This window comes from Aquarana catesbeiana, linkage group LG03, assembly GCF_042186555.1.
Source record: "Aquarana catesbeiana isolate 2022-GZ linkage group LG03, ASM4218655v1, whole genome shotgun sequence".
Lineage (NCBI taxonomy): Eukaryota > Metazoa > Chordata > Amphibia > Anura > Ranidae > Aquarana > Aquarana catesbeiana.
In genome coordinates, this window is record NC_133326.1 from 270,308,187 (window position 1) to 270,328,592 (window position 20,406).

The 20,406-nt window shown below is 42.0% G+C and overlaps 1 protein-coding gene across 4 annotated transcripts in view; it reads right to left on the reverse strand.

The window, feature by feature from the left end:
• Positions 1-20,406, reverse strand: part of CNOT2 (CCR4-NOT transcription complex subunit 2) — a 141,004-nt gene that overhangs the window by 38,898 nt on the left and 81,700 nt on the right. For all 4 annotated transcript variants that reach the window (XM_073620052.1, XM_073620049.1, XM_073620051.1 and 1 more), the window contains exons 8-9: positions 17,918-18,042; positions 6,651-6,771 (exon numbers count right to left, since the gene is read on the reverse strand). In XM_073620052.1, the coding sequence (XP_073476153.1) occupies positions 6,651-6,771; positions 17,918-18,042 (246 nt within the window). The remainder of the gene's footprint in view (positions 1-6,650; positions 6,772-17,917; positions 18,043-20,406) is intronic.

Consider the following 20,406-nt stretch of genomic DNA (forward strand, 5'->3'; position numbering starts at 1 on the left):
TCAGAAGTGGCTTAGGCTTATAACAGAGGAACAAGGTAGCAGAGAGAAATTACACTTAGTGCTCTGGATTGAGACAAGCACAAACTATAGAAGGATAGGTTAACAGATTCCAGAAGGCGCTAGAACAACTCTAGAAATTCAAAGCATGAAGTGTAAAAGTTCTGTAAAAAAAAAAAGTCAGTTCAAAAGTCCCACACATGATATAACTGCAAATAGCAGTGTTCCAATCATGCAGGAAAGAGGATGTGATTATCCAACTCCACAAACAATCACCTCAAGTGCTCACCCTATGTAAATCTCTCTCTACAAATGGTTATGCCTCACAGAAAAAATGCTTGGCATAAAGTGCTCAGAATGCACCATTCCTTCTGAAGAGTCTTCCCATACACTGATAGGAATGATAATTTGGTGGTTTCTCAGATACTGGGCAAAGAAAGAGGAACTTGCACAGTGTATTACCATAAAAACCATTACACTTTCATAAACATCCAATAACTACTCACAAACTAAACAAAATAAAGATGTCAAAAGAAATATCACATATCCCAGCTAATCACTTGGCATTGCAAAGGACTGTCCCACACATCTTCAGCAACCTTCCCTACAGGATAAGGAGTAGTGTCAATACAGATTGCCGTGCAGCTGCACCTCGACGCAGCGTTTCATCCACTGGGTCGGCCAAAGGGTTGCAGCCAAAACTGATCAGCAGGAGGCCTGAACATCTACCTGGTAGAAATTTGTAAATGTGCGAACCAATGACCAGGTAGCAGCCTTACACAGCTAAGCAACAAAAGCCTGATGCTGAAACACCCAGGATGTGCCTTAACTGGAAACAGAAGCACCTTACCATTCAGAAAATTCATTAAAAAAAAAAAAAAAAAAAAAGGAGGAGGAGATGATGCCCAGAGCTTGACTGAGACTCCATGTTTTACTCGTTTATGTGTACAACTTCTATGGTATTTTTGAGGTGATCTATACTGGAGATCACAAATTAGAGAACAATTTATGAACACTTGATTTTTTTCAGAAATAATGTAATCTTCATTGCTCAACATTTGATGGAATTTTTGTTGTGGCTATACCATGCTAATACAACAGTGGTTTTTCAAAATAACCAAGGCACTTCAACAAAAAATACTTTATTTTATAGAAAACAATGATCAAAATTAGGGAACAGCAATGACTGTAGCACGGAAAAAGATTACAACTAATTTAAACAAATTTCTAAATGTTACAACAATCAACAATTAGTAGGAAGTGTACAGGCCCTTGCTTTGAATGACTTAAGCACATCTGCGGCCACAGGACATCACTAGTCTTTCACACTGCTCTGGTGGGATTTTGTTCCACTCTTCTTCCAGTCTCTTCCACAGTTCAGTGACTTTAGTGGGTTTCTTTGCCATAACTTTTCCAGAGGTTTTCTATTGGGTTTAGATCAGGACTCAGGGCTGGCCACTTCATTATTTCAATGTTTTCAGCTTCAAGGAAGAGGTTTTCCAGTTTTGCTGTGCGACATGGGGCATTGCCGTGCATGAAAATTGCTGGCTGATTGGGTGATGAATGCAGGGAAGGAACAGCATGTTAAAAAGAAGGTTCTGATAAACATTTGCATTCACTCTGCCATGTAGCTGTAAGAGAGGCTGCACACCAACATCCCCCAAACCATGGCGCTTCCTCCCTCCACCTTTCAATGACTTCTTTACACACTTTGGGTTCAGTCTTCCCCCTGTTTGATGACGAACATAATGGTTTCCCATAGTACTCAAAGTAAACTTGCTTTCATCACTAGAGTGAACTTTGGACCAGTTCTCTGTCCACACAACATGCTTCTCAGCAAAAAGGTTAGTCTAGTCTTTTGATGCTTTCTGCTAATGAGAGGTTTGGTCACTGCAGAGTTTGATTTCAGTCCAAATTCTCTTAAACAGCGAGACACTTTATGACAAGGCAGATCTTTACTCTGATCAACACTGAACTGGCAAGCAATTGCAGCTGCAGCGTTGAACCAATTGCCCATTGAGATTCTCCACATTATCCTGTCCTCTCTTGCGCTTGTCTTTCATGGACGACCAGCCTTCTTGGGGGACTTGAATGAGTTTGTGACGTTGTAAAGATGCAATATTCTACAAATTACACATTTGGAATGACAAACTTCTTTTGCTATGGCTGAAAGGGTCATCCCTTTGGCCTTCATTTGGATAACCTGCTGCCAGAGGGCTTCAGTCACTTAACAGCTCACCATCTTGCAAAGTCAGTGAAAACTGGAAAGTTAGGCTGCCAGTTAAATAGGGTTTGTCAGATAATTAAAGAAATTAGCACAAGGTGCCAGATTAACACCAATAACTGAGAGGTATCTGAAAGTGTTCTCTAATTTTGATCAATGTTCTTTTTCAAATCTCATTACATTTTTTTATTCTGTGCTTCAAAATATATGCAACTCTTTTACTCCTGTTAGATAATTTCATATTTTCATTTTGGGACCAAGCAGTGACCTTGAAATTTAGGAAATTGTAGGTTCTCCAATTTTGATCTCCAGTGTAGATTTGTTAGAAGGAGAAGTACATCCAAAGCTTGTTTGGCTGTCCTCCTGTGGATCACTGGAGCGCAGTTTGTTCTGCATTCCTGTGACCTGTTTTCAGCAGACAGCAGACTGAAGCCCACTGTTGGCTTACGTCAAAGAGCTGATCCAGGCTTGGGAAAGATTGCGACCATATGGTCGGGATCCGCCCACATGCTTGGACTGGCAGCCGGCTCAGCCTCTCAGCGAGCCTGAGCTGGTTGCTCCCACCCTCTCCACAGCCCAGCTCTCCAGTCTCCAGTGCTCTCTGTATCAATGGCGTTTATTAAAAGAACAAATAAATTGCACTTCAACAGTGCTAACTATCATTGCGTAAAAAACACATTTCAATATGCTGCCATGCAGAGAGAGATGGCCGCAGGCGACGTCACGCTCCAGGCTCCCACGGTCATCTCTCTGCATTTCAGCATATCAACGTATGTGTGTTACATGATGACAGTTAGCACTGCTGAAGTGCCATCTACACCATTAATCAACACCATTGATACAGAGTGCACTAGATTGTGTGTTCTGTTCCCTTACATATTCTGACCATGAGTTTTCAGGCTGGTATGGTGATGTAGGAGATATTGAAGCTGATTCATCAAATCCACATCCCCATTTCCCTTAAAGGGGAACACAGCGTGTTTTGACCTGCTGGTGACACAGGGGTCAAAGCAGTAAGGTGAGCAGCTAGAGTGCAATATACGCTGGTGGCCCACACTACTTTACTGCAGGCCTTACGAGGTGGAGGAGCACAGATATATGTGGAGAACATTTGCAGATTTACATAATTTATATATGGACACTGATCCATTTGTAATTGTATACTGATTTTTTTATATCCATTTGATTGTTTTAACTTTACTATAGATGATATAGAGGAATTGTGCTACACTATGTTAGATATTTTGGCTTTATTATATACAGCAATACCTCGGATTTCGAGTAACATGGTTAATGAGCATTTTGCAATATGAGCCATTATTTTTTTTAAATCCTGACTCAGTTCGCGAGCATTGTCTCGCAAAACAAGCAGGATTCAAGCCTTTGCGGTGTGCAGTATCGCATTTGGCCAGAGGTGCGAGGGCGCCGGTAACACTCAGAGCCGCTTGGTTCCGCCTCTCCGAGCGGTTTCCAAGTGTCTCTGGCCACATGTGGTACTGCATACACTAAAAGTCACTGTGGAACAAATTATCTGAGTTTCCATCAACTTCTATTGGGAAACTCACTTTGATATACGAGTGCTTCGGATTACAAGCATTCTTCTGCAACGAATTATGCACATAATCCAAGGCACCGCTTGCATTTTATTAAATAAAAAAATCTCTCCCTTTCTTGTTCCTTGTTTTCCTGTGAGGATGTACTTCTATGTACTTTGTTTTTATTTTGGTATAATATATTATTATATTTTCTTTACTGCGGTTTTAAATGTTCAGTTTTCTACATGGCACTGTAATGATATGGGAATATTCAAGGGGTGTTTGAGGTCCTGAGGAAGCAAGGGTCCCTGTAAAATGAGTTGACCCCATTGCAGCTACTACCTTGACACTCCATCTGGGTTTTTCAGTGATTGGCTGCTGATGTGATTATGACCTCAAATATGATTTTAATATTTGTGAGAACGTTTTTAATGTATACAATAAAATTTTATGTTCTCTTTTAATTGAGTTACTATTGGAGGTATAGGTTAAGTCCCACCATTATGATTTTGTGGTTTCTGATTGGGGACAGTGAAAGGAAGACAACCTCCTCATTTAAGTTAAATCCAGATACCACTTTAGGCAAGAAAGAAGCGTTTGGTCACAGGTCCACCTTATATCTGTGCAATACCAAAAATGTCTCTTTACAAGATAAAGCAGCCAGTTCCAGAACCCATCTGACCGCAGTAACTGCTACTAGGAAAGCCACTTTACGTTTAAGATCCACCAAGGGAAGCTCCTAGATCAGTATAAAAAAGGCAGCCACTAGAGCCCAAAAGCACAAGAAGATCCAGTGTCTCACAGGAGACCGTTGAGGCGGAACAATGAGCAAACCCCTAAACGTAGGCATTCACCAAAGAGTGAGGCGAAGGATCTGTAGAACAAAATATCTAAGGCCCGATCGTTCAAAGTTCTCAATGCAAGTTTCTGGTCCAGGCCAGACTGCAGATCAGTGGTGGCCCGTCCATAGGGGGCGCATTGGCGCCGCCCCCCCAAGCTTTTCACAAAAATAAATAAAATTAAAAATAGTCACTTTAAGACTTCCCAAGCGCCGGACACACTGCGGTCTATGGGAAGCTTCCCAGCTTGCAATCAGCTGATTGGAAGCTGATTTGCCTGTGTTTAGGGCATGTTCGGGGAGCAAGCGATGCGCCCGCAAACATCCCCACTCTACACTGATTTGTCTCTGGCTCCTGTGCTTTTTTTAATTTATTGGTCGGGACCGGAGGTTGACTAGGCGGCGTTTTTTCGGCACTCCAGCGTCACATCCAGTTCACCAGCCGCCACTGCTGCAGATAAGCCAGAAGGCATTCCGCAGAATATTAGCAAGGGTGGAATTTTCTCTCACACCAATGAAAGTATACGTTCCAAATAGAAATCCTCTCTGCCAGGACCTGGGCTTCAACATCCACAACATTGAAGCCAGCGAACATGAAGCAGGATGGAAGAAGGGACCTCAAGACAGATGATCTGGTTGGTCCAGAAGTAGCCAAGAGGCTCCACTAGCAGGCAAATCATATCTGAGAACCAAGCTCTCCTTGACCAGTTTGGACCTACCAAAAATTACCAGCATCGTTTCCATCTCAAACCTGTAAAAAAAAGATGAAGTAGCAGCTACAGGAGGAAAGGCATAGATCAGCTGGGATCGATCTTACAGTCAGAGCAGCCACTGGGATCACTTGTGGATCCCGCATTCTGGTCACAAATCTGTCCAACTTCTTAGAGTATATGGATGCCAGACATCTGGTGTCCAAGTAGCTGCTCAATAGATAGCAGCCATTGGGCCTTTCCATTGAGGTGGGAAATGCCCAAATGGGGTGGTCCAGAGATTTTGGTACTATGAAGACATGGTAGGGGAACACAATGTTTAACGGGTCAGCAACCGACTCACTTCAGTCATAGGTCCAAAACTTTTCCCACTTCGGTTGGGCACCACGACCCCCTAAGGGACCACGGCCTTGAGCCTGTAGAGCATGCAGCAGTGATGCGCGCACACACACAATGCACCATATTCCTAGGTGTGTCATCCTCCTGCCAGGTCCAGTGTAGTTGCAGCACTACAGGTCATCCCCACTCCCATCTTTACGTGGGGTCAGGGTACAGTCCCTGCAGCACTAAACCAGGGGAAAACTATCAGGAATGGTTACATTGTTGCAATGGTTTGGTATAGTCAAGGTCTTTTGATAGAAAATTTCTAACATTAAAAACACCCTTGGATATATCTCTATGAGGGGAGAATGCACGCATCACCTAAGGACACTAGTAAAATAATTGCACGGTGGAAGCGTTCAAGCTCTGATTGGCTATGCCAGGGTCCAATCATCTGGTGTGGCAAAGAACCCATCCAATCCACTCATGAATATGAAGACCTTTACTGTCCTGTAGGATTAAGAAACACAAATCTAATATTTTTAAGGAACATAAATCAATGCTGACAGTGCACAGAGAAGCAATAAAAACGTACCAAACTTATACCTTCACAGCGAGTAAGACCCTCTAACCCTGAAAAGCCCAAACTTCCATAAATGAGTTATGGATCTACCCTCCCACAATACAATACCTGAAGCCACAGCAAATGTATTAGCATAGGTCCACTCCTCTACCTACTTTCCCACTAACAGTGCTTGTACCTGGAGAGGCGTCACTCTAGCACCAAGTAATGCATTATGGGAGGCAGAGGGAAGTGTACATCTGCACCAAATGCCAAGATTTTCATGGCTCCAGGGTATATGGAGGCAGAGAGTGTTATACACAATCAGTTTGCTTGACAAGAAATTACTGCCTCTCTTTAAACAAAAGTTCTAACTGGACACAAAAACTCCCAATATCATTCAATGTCTTTCACCAAGCTGCAAACAAATACAGAAAAGAAACCATGATTTCAAATACATTACCATCAGGTAAAACCTGAATCCCTTTTTTCTGCTGGTTATTATTTTGCGTCGTGGAGCTTTTATCTCCTGGAAATTTGGGTCCATCTGTAGTTGAAACAGTCTTTCCCGGTGTATTTAAATTCTGCATGCAAACAAACAACAGATTTGACTTTTGCAAAATGATATACAATATTGTGGAATCTATACACACACATATGGAAGAGACTTTGTGGTCTAGGAACCTTGGCTCAGTTCTCTTCAATCAACCAAGGGTTCATTAACCTCCCTGGCGGTATGATTATTTCGGATTTTAGGTGCTGAAAGCGGTACAATTATTTTGCATGGAAATTTGGCGTTTTATATTGTAGGTCTGTAATTCTTAACAATAACACACTTAAATCTGTCCAAACAAGAGTCTAGTAGATATCCCGGGTATGATAAAGTTTGAAACACAAAAACATAAAATTATAATAAATAAAAATAATTAAAAAAAAAAAAAAAAAATTAATAAAATAAATTTCCCCACGATTCACTATCGCTCAATTCTGCAAGTGTTCTAATTTACTATCGCTGTTTTCTAGCTGGTCTAAAGCCACTTTTGATGTAAAGGGACACTTTTTGGTTGCTATGGACAATCTCCAGTTTCCAAGCAGAAAGAACAGTATACATAACAAAAAACTGCATGCAGGGCATAGGACAAAGCACTGGGGACAAAAGGGATGTGAAATAATTTCATACAGTACTGTAATCTGTAAGATTACAGTACTGTATGTGTTATGATTTTACACTTTTTTGAATTTGCCGCCAGGCTCCGCCCCCGTGCGTCGCGCCGCTCGCAGGGAACGGAGCCTGGCACGGAGAGGCTTCGGAGGAGGACAGAGCCCGCAGACACAGCGGGGGACATCGCAGGATCCCGGGGACAAGGTAAGTAAAGCCCCACCAGGATCCTGCGATGTAATCCCGAGTGTGGCTCGGGATTACCGCTAATGGTCCTGAATTTTAACCCCGAGCCACACTCGGGAAAACCGCCAGGGAGGTTAACACAGGCGTGGAGACCAGTAGAGCTCGAAGAGCCATTTGTTTATCTTCTTGTTCTAACGTGTTGCTGCATGCAGGCAACCTATACAAAAGTGGATGGATATGCATTGGCTGTACGCATTCACACATAGCCCAGTTTTACAGGTATGCACAGATAGGTGCATGACTCCGGATGCACGGGCTCTGCGTACCTGTCAAACAAAACTGTGCATGTAAGTTTAAACAGGTGATGAGCATCCATTTACTTCTCAACAGATAAAGGACTCTTCACGTTGTATGGGGCTGTGCATTGTGTGAATGAATCCTTAGTAAACTTGTAATATGCCCTTCCTGCCAGTAAGCTTAAAGAATATGTAAACCCAACATGTCATATTCCTGATATGTGCCTGCTGTATCATGTACTTGCATGAAAAAGAATCCTGTACTTTTTGTATTGTTTCCTTTGTGTGAAATCCCTGGTGTTCCTACCCAATGTGGTTCCTCCGCTTTCCTATTAAAAACTGGCCACATTAGGCACCAGAGCACCGCATGATCAGTTCTCTAGCTATGCTGGGAAGTCCGGCTGCTCTCCTCCAATGATCAGACTTCTCCTGACACACCTCCCCTGCATAGCCTTTCAATTAGAAGATCAGTGTGCTGCTGTTTCTTCTCCCCCAGCTCTTATGCAGCTGAGAACAGAGGGAATGTCATCAGATATAGGTATAAATCTAGTGACAAGTGATGGTGCCAGAAAATATTAAATAACCATAAGTGCACCTGCCCCTTTTAAAAAGTGGAATACACCAATTTATAATCAAATATTAGTGCGAAAAAGGTGTGGCGCCAACTCCCATAACAGATAGTGACCATCAACATAAATCACAAAAGCATATTCATTAGCATAAATTTAAGTCCATAGGGTACAAATCCCATATTATAACAATTGTAAAAAAAAAATGATCCGGTCACCGTGATCAAAAGAAAAGTGCAGAAATAGGTTAATCCGTTAAACAGTGCTCCACCGCAAACCGCGTGTGAGAAATTCAAACTCACCAGAAATTCATAATGAATATACCTTGCAGAAATTGTAACCTATCAAACAGCAGCATGCATTGAGGCGATGACTCCAAACCACAGAAGTGTCTCCTTACAGTGATCATTAAGGCTCAGGAGAAGAATGTTGAGAATCATAGCGCAAAGTTTATTAAAAGTCGGTTGAAGCAGATGAGTAAATAATGTACACTTACATTTAGGGGTGCTATCAGCACCATGTTCAGCTTTAGTGAATGCACTCGCCGTCTCTCCAGGTCGTGGTGTGCGTTCCAAAGCACAGGAGGTATAAACCAGGAAGCCGGATGTGACGTCGATAGACGCGGTCTCGCAGCCTTAATGCATTTCGTGATCAATACGTCATCAGGAAGCTTACCCGCCACCATTTTCTTGAAGCCACAACTTATTGTCATTGGCTAAGGAGATATTACATGAAAACTATTCCAAAACTTCCGAGAGTCAGTGCGTTTTAGTTAAATGTATTAGACCCTTTTCACACTAAGGAGCTTTTTTTAGCGCTAAAAAATAGCGCCTGTAAAGCCCGAGTGCTTTCACATTGAGGCGGTGCACTTGCATGATGGGGAAAAAAAAGCCCTGCAAGCAGCATCTTTGGGGCGCACCGCCCCTGCCCACTGAAATTGGCAGCACTTCGGCAGCACTTCGGCAGCACAGGTGCCATTAACCCTTTCTTTGGCCGGTTAAAAGTGTCCCGCTGGTGGCCAAAAAGCACCGCTATAACTAGCAGGGTTTTACTGCCAACGCCCGCACTGCCCCAGAGTGAAAGGGGTCTTAGAGGGTCTGCTGTACATATTGTTGTGTTCCTTTCACACAAAAACTTACATAAAAACCATACTATAAATTAATATGCAATTAAAAAATATAGGAGATCAAATAAGGATCATGATCTATACGGCCTCATGGGCTAGTGACAATTATGCAAATAGCCCATATTTACTCCGTCAGTAAAGAGGAGTCAACCCAAAAAAGGACCATATTTTCACTATTTGATATGACATAATATTAATAACCCTTTATTACACAAAGTCTTACTCATAAGTATTACACCTAGTGCCATCTAGTGGCTCCATAAGCAAATTACAACCATAAATAATTCCAACCAACAGTATACTATTATCCGACAATATAATCTTAAAATTTAAAGGTTAAAAAACATTTTTCATCTTAAGAAGTCAACCATTATGCTATATCAGTGATTCGTAACTGGAGGAGGGTGGGGTTTTAACTTTTGGTTACCATTAAGGTTGAATAACCCTACAACACTGAATAAAATGGGCCAGAAAAACTAGTAATTGGAGATATAACAATTTAAATAGATATCTACATTGAGGCCTGATGGACACAAAGATCCAATGGGTCTCATTTTGATTTGTCTACGAAAATCACTACCTCTCCAATGTTTATAAACCCTATCAATACCAATAAATTTTAATCACAATGGGTCTCTATTGTGTGACAACAATGCTTAGAACATCCCTTCTATGTTACCAACATGTTCATTTAGCCTTTTAAATAAAAGGTCTAGTAATTCTCCCCACATTTCAATCCACAAGGGCAAGTAGGAAGATAAATTTATAACATGTCATACAAGATTTTGTAATGTATCGTATCTCTCTCCTATAACTTTATGGAAATTATCTACCTTTCTCCTTTTATCACTAGTGGTTCTGCAGGAGGTACACCTACCACATCTGTAGAACCCTTTTCTTTCCAGTAAAGTAGTAACTCTTTTTGGAGGATCTAACACGTTTTTGGCTATTGTATTTCTTATGCCAGGGGCTTTCTTCAATATAAAAATGGGCTTTTTATGGAGTATTTTATTCAGGCTATTATCTTTCAATAAAATTGGCCAAAATTTGTGCATAATCTTTTCGAAACACCTGTATTAGGTCTTGAACCATGTAATGAAGGCATCTCATTGGGGGTTGTTTTTTTGGTTTTTGTATCAAAATCTCATTTCGCTCTATCCTACAAACCCCTTCTCTAATTTTTAATAGATCTTTCCTTTTTAACCTTTTTCACCGAATCCGTCTATAAGCTTATCTGAAGTAGTCCGTATTTTCATACGTTTCTTTTTACTCTTATAAACTGTCCCTTAGGAATAGCCCCAGTCCACTTAGGGTGGTGGCAGCTCCTAGCGGAAACATAGCCATTTCTGTCCACGTCTTTGAAGTATGTGCATGTTCGTACTTGAATTCTCCTCTTGTATAACTCAAGAGCTGGAAACTGAATGGTGTCTAAATTCCAATTAATTGTCAATTTAATATATGCATTGTTGTTCAGTAAAGACAAAAAAAAATAAAAAAGCTATACTTAACCTTTCCTCAGATCCTTTCCGTGTCACCAAGATGTCATCTATATATCTTCAATAACATCTTAGCCCTGGCCAGGATCCTGGGAAAACCTCTTCCTCCCATTTATTAAAAAAAAAGTTTGCTATGCTGGGTGCTTATCTTGCCCACATAGCCACACCTTTAATCTAAATAAAATACTCCCCCTGATGCTAAAAATAATTGGACATGGCCATGTCTAATGCTTCTAGTAGTCAAATTTGTTCCTGTTTAATATCTGAATACTTATGAAAAAAAAAAAAAAAAGAGACCTGGTGGATACATGAAATTGGATCTGTATGTCCATCAGGCCCCAATATAGATATTAATTTAAATTGTTATATCTGCAATTAGTAGTTTTTCTGGCCCTTTTTATTCTGTGTTGTGGGGTTATTCAACCTTAATGGTAACCAAAAGTTAACCCCCCCACCCTTCCATTTAATGGGATTTTATTATTTTTTGCTAAATACATGGGGAAAAAAAAAAAAAAAAAGTCTTTATTTCTGTTTTTGCAAATAAGTAATTTTTCTGCAACACCAATGTGTAGCACTGATGGGACACTGGTAACAGGCTGCACTGGTTAGACACAGACGTGTGATGTGCAGACCTGACTCAGAGCCCGTCCAGGGGGGGTTGTTGGGTTGATGGGGAATCCTCTGCAAGGTGGTAAACTGCTCTCTGCTGAGTCCATTCAGAGCCGCCAATTCCTGCTGCGGGGAGTCTCCCCGGACAGCTCAATAGACCTGCACCCAGCGGGAGGGAGGAGAGAGCCGCACAGGGGACACTTCCTGCCAGCAGCTCCGCTCGTCCTATTACACTACAGACCCGTCCGTATCTGGCATAACCCACCATTCACAGCGCCACCCTCACAGTGCTGCAACTTCGCACCCCCCCATGCTAGCCACTGGAGCCAACAACCCAGGCGCCAGGCAGCACTTTCTAGTCACAATTATGACCTGGCGCCTGGGATTTGTCGACCCCTCAAATAGTGGAAATAAAATATGGTCCTTTTTGGGTTGACTCCCCTCTGCTGATGGAGTAATTATGGTCCATTTGCAGAATTGTCACCAGTCCATGAGGCCGTATAGATAGTCATCCTTATTTGATCCGAGCGGATTTTAAATTACATATTCATTTTATTTTATAGTATGTTTTTTATGTAAAAGTTTGTGAAAGTAAGACCCCAAATTGTACAGCAGCCCCTCTAATGCATTTAACTAAAATACACTGATTCCTGGAAGTTTTGGACTAGTTTTCATGCAATATCTTCTTAGCCAATGACAATAAGTCGTGCGGTATATAAGGCTTCAAGAAAATGGTTGCGGGTAAGCTTCCTGATAAAGTGTTGATCACGAAACGCATTAAGGCTGCGTGTCCGCCCCTATAGACGTCACATCCAGCTTCCTGGTTCCCACCTCCTGTGCTTTGGAACGCACACTGCATCTTGGAGAGACGGTGAGTGGATTCACTAAAGCTGTACATGTTGGTGCTGACCTACAGCACCCCTAAATATAGGTGCGCATTTTTTATTTATCAGCTTGAACCAATTTTTAATAAGCATTGTGCTACGATTATCAATATGCTTCTCCCAACCTTTTTTTTTTGAACTGTTACTGGGTTTACAATTACTTTAAAGTGGTTGTAAGGCCACTTGTAATGTTACTACAATCTACTCATAGGCAAATATATGTGCCCTACAGTATGTCATCGATTAAAAAAAAAAAAACACATATATCTACCTTATTTCAGAGCGTCTCCCAGCTCTCATGTGACCAGCTCTCCCCACTCAGTCTGACAGTTGCAGGGGCTGAAAACTCCCGCTGACGTCAGCCGGGAGGAGATAAGGAGAGAGAAAGAGGTGGCCGATCACATGAGCGCCGGGAGGCGCTCTGAAATAAAGGAGACTTTGGCTTTTTTTTTTTTTTTTTTTAATAAAAAGGACATACTGTGGGGCACATAATGTTACCTAACAGAGCTGATTGTAGTAGCATTAAATTGGTATGAAAGCAGTAAGAGGGGAGGTTCAGGGAGGAAACAGCCAACAGGCAGGGAGGGGGGAGAGGACAGAGGAAAGGACACAGTCTGAAATTTTTAAAAATGTGCACCCTTACATATAGTGACATTTACAGCTTTACTGAATAGGAGGATGGCTATAAAAAGCAAAAACAGTCAAAAGGTAATAGGCCTCCTGAAGTTTGACAAGTTGGTACAAATACCAGACTAAGGGGTCAATTCACCAAGAGTTAAATAATGGCAAATAAAAATGCGGTAAAATAGCTCTTGCATTAAATCCGTTTTGAAAGTACAATTCACTAAGAATTGTGCGATAAATAATTACTGCGGTAAAGTTTCGATAATGCAGCAATATTTTCATGTGGTAATTTATCGGATTGAAAAGGTTGCTAAGGAGCTGTCCGGGAAGCCGGACGCTGCGTCCTTAACAGACGGCTCCTCCACTGTCAGAGGGTTCACTGCTGACAACTGAATGTAAAGAATACATGCTGGCAATTAAAAGTGTGTGTGTGTGTGGGGTGGGGGACTTTGTTTTGCGTGCGATTCCCCTTAAGCTTCATACCAGAGTGCCCGATATGTATTGGGGGGACCCCACGCTGTTTTGTTTTTCTTTTTATTTAATTTTTCTTTTATTGCTGGCAGGTTCTCTTTACATTCAGCAGTCAGCTTCCAAGCCCACTCCTTAGCAACCAGCTATTGGTTTCCGACAAATACTGCATGCTATACCACCAGAAAAACCCTGGTCATAAATATCACACTTTTTTACTCTGTTCCGTTTGTGAATTTGACTTTGGTAAAAAGTTTACCACATGGTATTTGGTGAGATTTACCGGCACATTCTTCATTTTGCGGTAAACACCGAATAATTTTTTTTTTTTGTCAATTGACTTTACCGCATGCAATAATGTATGTAAATGGGTCACGTGACTTGTATCCGGTAAACGTTAGTGTATTGACCCCTAGGTATGAAGATTTTTGCATGAGCCCAATTACAACTGCTTCCAGTGGCAATTGTTTTTAGACCATGTTTCCCGGGGCAAGATTTTCCAAAAAGATAAGAGAAATGCTAAGCAAATTATTAATTCTCTCTCTAAAGCCAGCAGCTTCCTGCACCAACCAATGCACAGCCAAAACATCAAACACACACTCAACACACTCTGGAAACAGACAAAAAAAAAAAAGAGAGAGGAAAGTGCACCAAAAATGAGCCACGTCCATAAATCATTGAGGATACAAAATAATGTAGTACTGAGTATTACCAGGGAGGTGGACTTTTTAGGCTAAGAAACAGTGGAGAACATATAGCAGTATAACAAATATAAATTTATTGAAAAAATATAAAATATCTAAAACACAATGACAACTGTAACATATAGCATCTATGATTATTGTGCAGTGAGCCCTTGTATGTCTACGCGTTTCACCGTTAGGCTTCCTCAGGACACGGCCAAGGTTCACAGATGAGACAGAAGGGAATAAGTATCTCCATCTTAAATTGGAATGCAAAATCATGCAAGTCACGGTAGCATGAGAAAGTTCAATCAGCAGTAAGAAAGTATATTAGATATAGCTAAATATCTCAGCAGGGGCATGTAAACAATATTCCTAATTAAGGGAGCAGCCATTAGAGGGAGGAGGGCCAACACCGGATGCACCACTTAGATCCTGTATTTAGTATCAGCAATGCTGAAGGCTCAATACAATCCCATCGCTGCATATTCAGGATACAAATAATCCAGCGTGCCCCTGGGAGACAGCAATACACTGCACCATCCTGAATACGCAGAATATGCAGCGATGGGATTGTATTGAGGGATTGAGATTGAATGGTTATTCGGGAACATGTTACATGTCCCACCACTTGTTAAAAAAAAAAAAAAATGAAGGAGGAAAGAAAGACACTCCACAATATCCCCTGATGTAAATCCAATGCCGATCACGTTAACCAGCAATGTAGACCTAAATCAACCTGTCCAAGGGTCAACCACTGCTAGTCCATGTTACTTCTTTACAGTAAGGGTCTGGGCATGCTGGGTGATATTCCTTACGATATATGATCATGACCATATTTGGAAAAGGCCAGAAATAAAAATAAAAGGCATAGCTTTAACAGACTTCAAATTGAGTAAGGTGCTATGTTTGGGTTTAGGGAACTTTTCCTGGGTTAGCCGAACCTTCTGTGAACTGAACTTTGCTTGGTTTGCTCATCCTTATGGATTTATATCCTTTGCCCTCTAAGGATAAAGCCTCAGTATCTCCAAAGTCTAGCTTTAAGCTTCCCCTTTCTGTGCCAATCTGATTTTCTAAAATCCTAGGAAACAGGATTTCTGTTAGGCAACATGAATGTTCCAATTAGCCGATTCTGAAATTTTTCACAGCACAAGCGACCAAAGGCCTAAGGCTCCCGTTGACATAACCAGCACTGTAGGTAGCCTGCAGCAGCATTTCTCTCCAGGAAAGGTAGAAACTCAATTCTGTTATTCTTTATGTATGCATCTCAGCAAGATTTCAAAAGATTTTAACCTAACATGAGTGTGGGCTAACCTTAAACTTATAAGACATAGGTGGGTCCCTTGACACCTGTGCTTTCTGATGTGTCATTTGGATGGGCTGCCAATGCAGCACAAAAAGGACCTGGAATAGAACCTGTGCTATTTTTGTCAATGCAGCGAAACACAAACAGCAGTGTGTTACCAAGCATTGCACTGCAATAGCATCATGTGTGCACTGGTTTAGTGCTTTAGTGTGCCTTTCAAAAATTTAAAAAACACTGTAGGCTATCCCAAGAAAATAAAATATAAATATGAGGACCCCATCAAAAGGATACAACTAGAGTTCAAGTGGTCAATAACTCAAAAAATTCACGTGTCATTGTTAAAATCAAAATCACAAATAAAAATGTTCAGTGCAAAAAGAAGTGCGGAAACATTACAAAAATAAGGTTTGAAGAATCCGTGTATCAATATTAAGTATTAGAAACACCGATATGTTATTAAGCGATTGTGACATACATGTGGAAAATATAACATCCTAATAGACAAATTAACTCACTTAGCTGGAAATATGATTAAATACCCAATATGAATTATGCAATCCATCAAAAAAAGTTTGTGAAGAAGTCCAGACTGGTAATGAAGCAGAGACACAAAACACCTGTACGTTCTATTGATGAAAAACCCTGATCTGCTCTATGCAGTTTGCACAGAGCAGATCGGGATTTCCTATCAATAGAACGTACAGGTGTTTTTTTCTTTTTTCTGGATATATACACTGATCGAGTGTTATAGAGAAGTAGTTATCCATGCCTGAATCCGAAGTTGATGGTCCTGCATAGTCGCATCCTACAAGGCTGTTGGACAGTGGAAGTTGAGTGTCCCCCAAATCGTTTAAGGAGAGCGTTGGACCCCTGCCTGTTTAGACCCATTAGGCATATGCTGACTGGGTCCACGTTCCGGTAAAACTTATTGCTTGGTGTTGGTGGAACCCTTTACAGTGGTGACCCCTAGTTGTGGTTCAAGGATTAATATACCATCCTCGGATCACTATTCTGACAACTTGTTTCATTACACCAGTCTTGACTTCATCACAAACGATACCGATGAGGCAGGGGAGGGCGGGGTGCCATTTACTAGCCTATTTGCCCAAGCACCACCTGTGAAAATGCAGAGAACACAGGGGGGGGCCACCGACTGAGACCTCAGCCACCTTAGGCCCCACACAGGGGGCATCACCAAGGTCCCACATGGGGGACGTCAACCGAGGCCCCGCACAGGGCGGCGCTGACCCCAGCTCCTCACAAGGAGCACCGGCCGAGACCCCGCACAGGGGGCACCGGCTGGGCCCTTCACGAGGAGGAGGGTACAACAGCTGGGTACGTCACGGGGGGGTGGGGGGGAGGGGGGTGGTGTACAGTGGCTGGGGGGGGCGACAATGGCTGGGCCCTTCACGAGGAGGAGGGTACAACAGCTGGGTACGTCACAGGGAAGGAAAGGAGGGGGCCCCTTACATCCCGCTCCAGCGAGGGCATGGGTAATGCTCCCAGACAGGTCCTCAGATCCTCCTCGACACCGAAGTAGGGGGGCTGTCAGCCATGAGGAACGCTGCGACACAGTCCGAGATCCAGTAATATGCGACACACACACATACATTCACATTCTGTACTTTCCAAATATGCTGCAGAAATCTCCCTCCACCTGGCTGCAACCATTTTAACTGTGGGCATTTGAAGCTGCTGCCTTTTCACTTCCTGTATTTACAGACACACACCTCCAGCTCTGCAGCTCTCATTGGCCCTCTTATCACTCATTCTCCCTTCCCTGCAAACTCTCATGAGAAAGCGGTGCATGAGGTTATAAGCCTAGGCTGTTTACCAGACAAGAAACAGGAAGAGGGCTGTATAAAAATATATATAAAAATATATAACATAACATATTATATATATTTTACTATTCAAAAAAGTTGAAACCACAAGGGCAAAAGATTTATTAGATGGAAAGTTGAAAAAAAAATTACCGAAGGCCCGCTTTAAAAAAGGAAAAAAAAATAATCTTGTAGAGTAAAGAAAGAAAAAGTGCCAGAAAAAAAAAAAAAAAAAAAAAAAAATAGTTTAGTCTTTCACACAGGAGAGCTGAAGAGAGATCATCCATCCTCCTAGGACACCAGTAACAAAATGAGGCATGCTGATAGTGTAATGGATTATGCTCAGCTTGGTCTGCAGATTTTTTTTTTTGTTTTTTGTTTGCCAGTGTCCATTCCTCCTGTAGGTGTAATATAAACCTAAAAAAACATCATCTCTCAATAGATGAAAAATAGTGAATTAAAGAAGGCATATACATAAGAGGTCTTGTTAAAACTACTCACAGATTTGTTGTCATCATTGCTCGATGTAGGATCTTTATAGCTGGAGCCTGGTAATGCAGGGAAATCCTCGTTGTGTATTGAGAAGTCCTGGGACTGTTCATTTGCTGGTTTTGTTACCATGCCAACTACAGGAGGAGAGAATCCCAAAGTTAAAAAATATTCACTCCTAACATACTCCTATAAATTTATAATCTTCTCCAATTCTGTCGTTCAACTGTGAAAGCAAATGCATCTATGAATTCTGATTATTAAATAAATATGGTGAAGGGGACGGGGGGGGGGGGGGGGGGGATACTAATGGACCTCACAGCAACAATTTTTGGACCATGACCCAGTCACATCTGGCAACTGGGTGACAATGGCTACAGCATATCCTTTATGTCCAGACAAGCTATTACAAGACATGGCATCAGGCACAAGAGAAGGACCACATGAGGTTACTCTATGACAGGGTTTCTCAACTCCAGTCCACAAGGCACCCCAACAGGTCATGTTTTCAGGATATCCCTCAGAGGAAACAGCTGTGGTAATTACTGAGGCAGTGAAACTGATCAAATCACCTGTGCAAAATAATGGAAAGCCTGAAAATGTGACCTGTTGGGGCTCCTTGAGGACTGGAGTTGAGAACCACTGCTCTTTGACATTGGTCAAGAATATTAACCACTTGCCTACTAAGGCAATTCTGATGCTTCTCTCATATGTAAATATCAGTGTTTTTTGGCTAGAAAATGACTTCGAACCTCCAAACAAAATTTATATAATCTTTAAACAGAGGCTTTAGAGTAGGGGTCTCAAACTGGTGGCCCCCCCAGCTGATGCGCAACTACAAGTCCCATCATGCCTCTGCCTGAGGGAGTCATGCTTGTAACTGTCAGCCTTGCAATGCCTCATGGGACTTGTAGTTTTGCAACAACTGGAGGGCCAGTTTGAGACCCCTGCCCTAGAGCATAAAAGGGGAGATCATTGCAACATTTTATATCATTGCGTTTGCGCAGCAGGTTTTCAAATGCAATTTTTCTGGGGGGAAATATAAGTTAATACATTTAACCCTTCTTTGTAAAATATGAAAGATGTTGCGCCAAGTAAATAGATACCCAACATGTCATGCTTTAAAATTGCGCACACTCATGGCTGGCCGTCATAGGACGCCTTGGTCTTTAAGTGGTGAGATCTGAATGATGCCTGCAGCTGCAGGTATCTTTCAGATATTGTTTTTTCCCGCCGGCGATTCCCTTCACCGTAAGAACAATCATAGCGGCTGTTCAGGCGGTGGAAGGAGACACCCCCCCCACCCTGGCTGCCCTCCGGGCCACCCATACGGGCGACCTGGAGAAAGAATCCGCCATCAGCGGAAGTTAGCCATAGAGATTTCCGAGGAGCAAATGGTCCCCGGCAATCTCTATGGCTCTCAAAGGCCCGGGCGCAACGTTATGTCGTCACGTCCGGGCCGGCGCAAGTAAACAATGCTGAGGACACGGCAGGTAAGCATCAGATCGTTCATTTTTTTTTTGATCTGATGCCTTCCAACCTGGAGGTGAGATGAGGGGGTCTTATAGACCCCACATCTCTCCAGAAAGAGAACCATTCACGCACCAATCCTATCACAAGGGATGTTTACATTCCTTGTAATAGGAATAAAAGTGATCAAAAATAGTTTTTTTCAGGCGCTTTTGGGCTAAAAATAGCGCCTGAAAAACAACTCCACTGCAGTCCCAGTGTGAAAGCCCGAGGGTTTTCACTCTGAGACGATGCACTGGCAGAACGTAAAAAAAAAAAAAAAAAAAAAACACTCCTGCAAGCAGCATCTTTGGAGTGGTGAAGGAGCGGTATATATACACCACTCCTGCCCATTGAAATGAATGGGCGGCGCTTTGCGGGTCGTTTTAACCCTTTTTCGGCAGCTAGTGGGGGGTTAAAAGCATTCCACTAGCGGCCAAAAACCTCCGCAAAAACTACAGTTTGGCGGCGCTTTACCGTCAACGCCCCAGTGTGAAAGCAGCCTAATACATCACATGCATGGTTTGAACACAGTTTACATATCTGGGCGTGACCTACATATGTGTTCATCACTGCACTGCACGGGGGCGCTTTAAAAAATTGTTATTACTTTTTTTTATTTTTACACTGTCCCTATAAGCAGTAACCGACCAGGTTTTTTTCTGGCACTTGTTGAGTTTAAATCAGTATTTTTTGCTAGGAAATTACTTATAATCCCCAAACATTATACAATTGTTCTTTAGTAAAGACCATAGGGAATAAAATGGCGATCGTTGCAACTTTTTATGTCACACAGTATTTGTGCAGCGGTTTTTGCTATTTTGGGGGGGGGGGGGGGGGGGGTATAAATAAATATAAACACACACACAATTTACCTTAATTTTTTTGTATAATGTGAAAGATGACTTTACGCTGAGTAAATAGATACCCAACATGCCATGCTTGAAAATTGAGCACGCTTGTGGAATGGCGGCAAACTACGCTACATAAAA